At 50.9% G+C, this 8,476-nt stretch overlaps 1 protein-coding gene across 1 annotated transcript in view; it reads right to left on the reverse strand.

Moving 5' to 3' along the window:
- Rragd (Ras related GTP binding D) overlaps window positions 1-7,513 on the reverse strand; it is a 28,761-nt gene extending 21,248 nt beyond the window's left edge. The window contains exon 1 of the mRNA XM_075971261.1: window positions 7,203-7,513. Within this exon, the coding sequence (XP_075827376.1) occupies window positions 7,203-7,347 (145 nt within the window). The 5' untranslated portion in view covers window positions 7,348-7,513. The remainder of the gene's footprint in view (window positions 1-7,202) is intronic.
- Between the last annotated feature and the right edge of the window lie 963 nt (window positions 7,514-8,476).

Consider the following 8,476-nt stretch of genomic DNA (forward strand, 5'->3'; position numbering starts at 1 on the left):
AAACACAAGCATTACAAACAATGTCCACAAGTTGTAAGTCTTTCTGACCAGGTAACATTGTTAGATGCAGGTGCAGTCTTTAGTTATGTCTGGAAATGCAGGCTGGAGTGTCTCCTCTCACGGGGTGTGGAGGGTGGCAAAGGAAACTTTTTGAAGGGGGATGTGGGTGTGTAAGTTTAGAGGTGTCAGGTAAACTAAGGTGAGTGAGACAGACGTGCAGCTCTCACTGCACATGGGGCTGGATGTGCCTCCCTGCCGGCCAGGGTCCAGCACACACTAACTAGAGTGGAAAGATGGCAGCCACGTCAGCAAGATGCCATCAGCAGGGACCAGGGAGCTTGTGATGCAGTCCACCGCTTCGGTTTTATTTAACTGCACGCAACGTGCCAGGGACTACTGTGCCACTTCTGAAACCTTTCCCAGCTACTGACAAGTACCCAAGGCATCTGGGTAAGTAGGCTGCCCAGATCACAAGGCCGGATGTGGCAGTCCACTTGGCAGTTCCTCCGCATTAAAACCAGACCATTCCTTACCTTACAAGGTGACTTCACGTCAGCCATATGGCCTTCTAATATCAAAGATTCTTTTCTTCCCCATCATTTAAAAAAATTATTTTACACACCAATCACACTTTTCCCTCTCTCCTCTCCTTCCGCTCCCTATCCCACCACTCCCCACATCTCCCACCCACTTTTCTGGTATGGGCGGTCCTTCTGTCTATGTGTTGCTTTTATTGGTTAATGAATAAAGAACTGGCTTGACCTATGGCATGGGAGGAGGAAGGCGGAGTCAGGGAGAAGCCATGGAGCCTCTGCCAGAGTCAGACATGCTAAAACTTTGCCATGTAGCGATACACAGATTACTAGAAATGGGTTAAATTAAGATGTAAGAGTTAGCAAATAAGAAGCTAGAGCTTCTTTCTGTGTGATTATTTTGGGTCTAAGCTAGCCGTGAGGCTGGTAACAAAATAAGCAGCTTTCTCCAACATTTTTCCTCCGTCTCCATGCAGATTGGGTAAGGCCTCCCACGGGAATCAACAAAGCACGACACATCTAGCAGAGGCAGTACCACGCTCCTCCCCACTCCATCAAGGCTGAACAAGGCATCCCCACCATAGGGAGTAGGCTCCAAAGAGCCAGCTCATGCATCAGGAACAGGTCCTGGTCCCACTGCTAGAGGGCCCACAAAAGACCAAGTTACACAACTGTTACCAAGGTGCAGAGGGCTTAAGTCTGTCCCATGCCAGTTCCCTTGCTGTCCGTCCATAGTCCAAGAGCTCCCACAAGCTCAGGTCAGCTGTCTCTGCGGGTTTCCCCATCATGATCTTGACCCCCCCCCCCTTGCTCATATAATCCCTCCATCCTCTCTTCAACTGAACTCGCGGAGTTCAGCCCAGTGCTTGGCTGCGAATCTCTGCATCTGCGTCCATCAGGTACTGGATGAAGGCTTTATGATGACAACTAGGGCAATCACCCATCCGATTACAGGGGAAGGCCAGTTCATGCATCCTCTCCAATATTACTAGGAGCCTTAGCTGCGGTCATCCTTGTGGTTCCCAGGAGTGTCCCTGGCACTAGCTTTTTCCCTACCCCCACAATGGTCCCCTCTATCAAGATATCTTCCTCATCACTCTCCTGCTTATCCCGCCCACAACTCGACCATCCTGATCCCTCACATTCCCATCCCTCCCCTTTACTCCTCCCACCCCCAGTTTACCCAGGACATCCCTCCTACTTCCTTTTCCCAAGGAGACCCATGTGTCCCTCCCAGGGTCTTTCTTGTTTCCTAGCTTCTTTGGGGCTATGGATTGTAGCCTGGTTATCCTTTGCTTTATATCTAATAGCCACTTATGAGTGAGGACATACTATGTCTCTCTCTCTCCCTCCCTCCTTTCTTCCCTGAGCCTAAATTCCTCTTCCTCTTTACTCTCTTCTGGAAGCTCCGCCTACACCTCCCCCTCACTATTGGCCATTCAGCTTCTTATTAGACCAATCAGATACCTTGGGCAGGCAAGTTAAAACCAGCAACACATCTTTACATAGTTAAACAAATGCAGCACATTTTTGCACAACTAAACAAATATTCTGCCACACTGCTCTTCTAGGGGTTCTCCCTAGAGAAACAGGGAAATTATCTGCATGAACTCCGCCTCACAACAGTGAATCTTTTGAGGGTGATCTCTTCAGTTTGAGGCCAGGCTGTCCCACATAGCCAGTTCCAGGTCAATCAGGGCTACATAATGAGACCCTGTCCCAAAAACATGAGATAAAAAAGTTATATGTAGAAACAAAAATATTCTATAAAATTCTCTTGAATCATACTAGTAGGGAAGTGAAAAGCATGATTGAATATATTCACATATATTATCTGTAATATGTACTATATATATTATTCAATACATATTCAGTTATGTTTATAATGTGTAGTGATTTACCAATACTTCCTAAAGGAGGAAGTGTTCTTAGGAACTTTTTTTAATTGCTTGAGAGAAACTCAAGGCTGTTTTTTTTTTCTTTTTTTCTTTTGGGTTTTCGAGACAGAGTTTCTCTGTAGCTTTGGAGCCTGTCCTGGAACTCCCTTTGTAGACCAGGCTGGACTCGAACTCACAGAGATCCACCTGCCTCTGCCTCCTGAGTCAAGGCTGTTTTTATACAAACCTCTTTTACACACTGAGAAACAAGATCAAGATCTGTAAGAAGAGAATCAACAGCTTCTCACCCACATTAATCAAGGAGAAGCCTGAGTCACAGTGAAGCTAGGCAGAGCCATTGTCACCCAAGAACTTTACAGGGTTTGACAGAGGAAACAGAATTTTTGTTCTGTTAATTTTTACAGGGGTAGATCTATGAGTTTGGATCCCCACAATCTACTTTCAGCCTGAGGCAACGCTATGCATTTATATCCCAGTGGACTACATGAGATGGGCGTCTGAGACACTGGCATCCCTGGAGGCTCCAGGGTCCAGCACGAACAAGTGCTGCCTCAAGGAAGAAGGTAAGACTGATGCCCAAGGGTGTCCAGGACTGGCTGATATGTGAGCTCTGGTGTACACTTTTTATGAGAAGGACAAAAGATACTGAAAGAATACTGAAAGAATACTGAAAGGAGAGCCGGGCGGTGGTGGCGCACGCCTTTAATCCCAGCACTCGGGAGGCAGAGGCAGGCGGATCTCTGTGAGTTCAAGACCAGCCTGGTCTACAAGAGCTAGTTCCAGGACAGGCTCCAAAACAACAGAGAAACCCTGTCTCGAAAAACCAAAAAAAAAAAAAAAAAAAGAAAGAAAAAAAAAGAATACTGAAAGGAGGCAGGAACAAGAAAGAGGTGGTTTAGGAAGCAAAGCTGTCCTGTACGGCTGCGGAGTTGGGGAGGGCTGCGGGTTGGGGAGGACTAATCTAAATAAAGTGCCGCCTAGGACAGAAGTCTTTTCACGATCCTCTTTCTAATGCAGAGCCCGTCGCTTATCTAGAACTCGCTTATGTTCCCATTACACCACCCTATGTCTGTTCTAATAATAAAACGGGAGAGGCGGCTAATAAAAGGGCAGGTATATCAGGCCTTGAACTGGTGATCCTGCTTCCCACTCTTTGGAGTGCTGAGATTGCGGGCGCACATCGCCACACCCGGTTATTAACGCCTAGTAGGAGGGACTTGCTGTATTCAGCACCTGTATACCCTTCAGGGAGTATCACCAGCTTACCCTATAGCAACCCCAGTAACAAGCGAAACCATTGCTTCCTCAGACTCCAAGGGGCACAGGCCACTGTGAAAACAGTCCAGATCCAAGCAGACTGGGGTGAGAAGCTATCTTCACCAAGTTTCCCCTACAAATTGGGGACTTTAGGGGAAACTTTTTACTTTCTGATTCAATGACGGGAGGGCAGATAACAATGGGGGTATCTTTTGGTCTCACTCCTTGCCAGTTTTTAAAGCGCAGTCATTCACTTTAGCAAAAGTCAGGTGTCAAATATTAATCATTATTTATGGTATAATTATGAATTTATATGGGGTGCTGAGGATTGGAACCAGGAGCCAGGATACCCTAGCTCTATGGTAATTGGTTTTGGAGGGATACGGTAATGTGTGTGAATGTGTTGGTACTTTATACAAGTATGTGGATGCCAGGTGGACTTTGTGTGCCTTCCCCATCTATCTGCCTTATTTTGGGGAAGGGTCTGAAGCTGGAACTCGCCAACTTACCTAGGCTGGTTTTAAGCCGCAGAACTCTCTTGTCTTCCCTCCCCAGGGCTGAGATGACAGACACCTACCCCCCTCCACATACTCTCCATCCACTTAAGTGGATGCCGGAAATCTGAATTTTGGTCCTCACGCCTGCACAGCAAGCATACTGCCCATTGTTTCAGCTCTGGTCCCTGTTTAATTGTTTGTAATGGTTTAATCATTGTCCCGTCTCTGGAGTTTGATTTGGGGCAGCGTATGAAGATGAGACTTGCCTTGCTGTGATTAGCATCAAGGAAAGAAGGGTGAAGCAGTGCCTCAGTCCATCCTCAACGGAACTAGGCTGCATGAAAACGCTCCTGCTGCTCATGAGTAGACTATGGAGTGGGAGATGAATATTTTTTTAAAAAAATATTTATTTATTTGTTATGTATACAATGTTCTGTCTGTGTGTATGTCTGCAGGCCAGAAGAGGGCACTAGACCTCATTACAGGTGGTTGTGAGCCATCATGTGGTTGCCGGGAATTGAACTCAGGGCCTTTGGAAGAGCAGGCAATGCTCTTAACCACTGAGCCATCTCTCCAGCCCAGAGATGCACATTTGAATCCCAGCTCAGCTGCGCCACATTTTCAAGTTGACCACACATGGTCAAACTCACAAGGGACTCGGGTTAAAGATGAGATCGGGGCTCCACACGTCACATAGACTAGGGGCAGTGGGAGCTTTCCAGCTTCCGCCTACATTCTCTTACACATCTCCTGACAAATGGCCTCAACTAGCAACGGTAGTCCATCCAACGTCCCACTCCCAGGCTCCCCGAGGTGACTGACCGTGGTGGGGGAAACTTCCAGATCACCGTTAGATGCAGGCACTAAACTTCCTGTCAGTTCACTAGTGCGTTGTTCACACCATAGCCATCTTTTGCCAAATAAGTCCCTGATTTTCACTTTCTCCTAAGTTTGAGAATAGGTAAATGCAGACGTCACCAACATCTAAATGGGAGCGTGTGCTACAGAAAAGGATGGTTCAACAGACACTTGTCGCTCTTCCTAAGTACCTATGCTGGGCAGCTCACAACCTCCTGTAACTCCAGCTCCAGATCTGATACTCTCCTCTGGGTACCTACATCATGCAGCACGCGCACACACGTGCGCACACCAGGCAAAACCTTAAAAACAAAACCTGCCAGCCGTCAGAAGGACAAGGAGCAGGACGTCTAAATTCTTGGCTGCCCCTCTCTCAGTTCCAGCTCCCTTGCAGGAAGTGCTGGCCGGGGAAGGCAAATGTTCTAAGAGAGATTGTGCTTCGGGGCCTAAACCTCCAGACTTTAACTAGGAAAGAACAAAGGCCAAAGATAAGGATAAGTGTTTAAGCAATAAAGGATCGAGAAAGAAGCAGACCACCTGTGTACAGCAGACAGCGGAGCAAAGCCAGGCTTCTGAAGTGTTTACCAGAGCAGAAAAGAACGTGCCTGCTTCTCACCACGTGAATGTGCTGTTGCCTTTTATAGCAAGATTCCAGGATTCCGCCTGATCCGGGAACTCCCAGTGGGGGCTTATTACTGAAGTCATCAAAACAAAGCTGCAGGCAGGGTTGCCTTTAGATTAACAACACTGGGGGCCTCCCATTCCAGGCTCCGGAAAAGTCTTTTGTCTCAGGAATTCTTCCCCTTGGGCAGGGCTTTACTTTCACTTCAAATTTTGCCAAATCAAACTTCAAAAGTGCCCCCAAGCATCCCAATAAAAACCGGCAGAGAAGCGGGGGGGGGGGGGGGGGGGGGGGGGACGGGACGGATTCTATTCCCTCCTGGCAAACGCGGGCCCCCGGGACTGTATCAAATTACCGGCTTTTCCTCTGGAATAGGGTCTCCTCTTTAAACTCCCACAAAAGCTCCCTATTGTGCATCTTACCTTTTCAAATACCTCGCAAATGCATTCCCGTTCAGTCTTTTTATGGGAGGATCTAACTGCTAGATTCTAACAAATAGCTAATTAATAACAACGCGACTGAACAAATTATTTTTAAAAAAAAAAGTGGCTAAGTGATCCACTGTGAGACCAATTAAAGGGCCCGCAGAAAGGGAAGCATGCGTACAGGTGCACACACCAATTTAAACAATGGAGAACCAGTACCAGCCCTCTCTGGAGAAAAGCAGCCAGGGAAGGGAAGGGGTAACTCGGAAAGCTGTTCCTCCTCCGCCGGGCTCAAGGCTTAGTTAACTTTACTCCTTTCTGATTCGCCGAAGTAGTCCCTGCCAGATGCACAACCCAAGCTGGCTTTCGAGAAAGGCTTTGTAGAGAGCTTCAAGTTCAGTTCAGTAGATTCTCCATAAAAGTTCTTAAAACTCCAGTCACGAGGACTTTTATTCCTCAGTTTCTTCGGTATGGGGCATTGAAGAGATTGGTCCTTTCCCTGAGATGTTTACAACCTACACGGGGAATGTTAACAGCCCCATTCAACTGACCTTTTCAAGTAACCTTCCGCTGAGGGGAGGCGGTGAGGGGGTTAAAAAAAGAAAAACAATCAGGAATCCCAAACTCAACTTCTTTGTGTCCCTGTCCCAGGAACGAAACGCAGGTGGCCCCCATCTGCAAGGCTAACTCGAGCTCCTTCGGGAAGAAGCAGTTGGCTTCAGTGGCCAAAGATCGCTCGCCCCGCGCCCACTCCGGGGGATGCCACGAGGTACATCCAAAGTATCTTAAGACCGGGATCCCCGAGGTCTCCCGGAGACTAGGGTACCACCTGCAGCGCGGGCCCCGCCCCAGAGCTCTGGTCCCACGCCGCGGACCCTCTCGCGACTATAGCGGGGAAGAATGACACGCGCAGCTGTGGGCGACCCAGCAGGCACGCTGCCGCCAGCTGCCTCTTTTAGCTCGACATCCGACCCCGCTCCCCGCCGCCCTCCCGCCGCCGACTGCAGCCCGGCCTCGCCCCTCCCCCCCACCACGGCGCCCAGGACCCGCGCTCCCCGCATCGCTCCGCACAGCGCCCCGGGACTGCGAGCGCGCAAAGCAGGCCGGCTCACCTCCCTCCTCCGGCCCGCTGTCCAGCTCGGCGTCCGAGGACCCGGGCCCGTCCTCGTAGCCCGCCAGTCCCACCAGCTCATCCTCCTCCTCGTCGTCGCCGCCGTCCTCACCCTGCAGCTGAGGCTTGCCCAGCACCTGGCTCATCACGCCCACGCTCGGCTCCAGGGTCCCGCGTGGGCCGAACCGCCCGCGCCTCCTCGGGCGAGCCTGGCGCTCTGGGGGCTGCAGCGGCGCCCAGCCCTCCCTCCCCCTCCCGCCGCCGCCGCTGCCGGAGGAGCCAGCCGGAGCGCGGCAGTTCTCCCCGGGAGCGCGAGGGAGCGACTGCGTGACCCGAGTCACCTGACGCTTGTCACACACACGCACCGCCGGGCGCGCGCTCGCCGGCCGCAGCCACCGCTTGCTTGCTTGGCGGGGCGCCGGCCAGGGCCACACACGTTCTGCCCCCCCTCCCCTACGAAGCGCGGGTGTCCAGACGCGCCCCCGCCCCCGCCGATGCTGCACGCGGTCTCCGCACGCGTCGCCCCTAGACCACCTTGCCGAGGACCACCCCGACCCTGCCGCCTGCCTTCTGCAGCACCTCTGCCTTGCACGAAGGTCTTCGAGCTTTTCTACGCTCCCAAGCTACCCCCCAATACTGCGGCACCCAAGCCCCCACTCCACAGCCTTATGCCATAGACTCCAGGGGCTTGGAGAAATGCACTTTGCTGGGTAGTTTCCATAGCAGTTTCCTCTTAAGGTGCCTTTTAGTTCGAAGGACTTCCCACCAAGAATACTCCCAAATCTACTCTAGTTACGTTTCCGAAGAAACCATATGTCTCGTGATTTATATCTAAACATACTATACTAAGTAATTCCTCTGCAACCTTCGGGAAAGCCTCAGGTGTGTAACGCACTCGGGGCTTTTTATGGCCAACTGCTAGTGTCTTGGTGGTGTAGCCCCACATAAATGTTCCACGCCTTTTGTGGGAGGTGAGGGGCAGCTCTCAGATTGGAACAGCAGCGGTGTGGGCTGAGGAGGTGCTTTCCTCCTTGCAAGCTTCTCGCCGCAGGACACAATGGACCTACCCCTCCTAAAAGAAAAGAATAAGTCATGTGCATGAACTTCCTGCAATTAATCACATAAGAAAAAAACCCCAGCGGGCCAGCAATGTGATCTGGATCCCGCTGGTGCCAGCAACTCCGCAGGTGGTGAGGCGGAAGAGGCGAAAGGCAGCTCGGGCTGGGGACTTGTGGCCAGGGACAGGGCTCACTAGGGGTCCTCGGAGAAGCCTGG

This window comes from Microtus pennsylvanicus, chromosome 5 (assembly GCF_037038515.1).
Source record: "Microtus pennsylvanicus isolate mMicPen1 chromosome 5, mMicPen1.hap1, whole genome shotgun sequence".
In the NCBI taxonomy this organism is placed as follows: Eukaryota; Metazoa; Chordata; class Mammalia; order Rodentia; family Cricetidae; genus Microtus; species Microtus pennsylvanicus.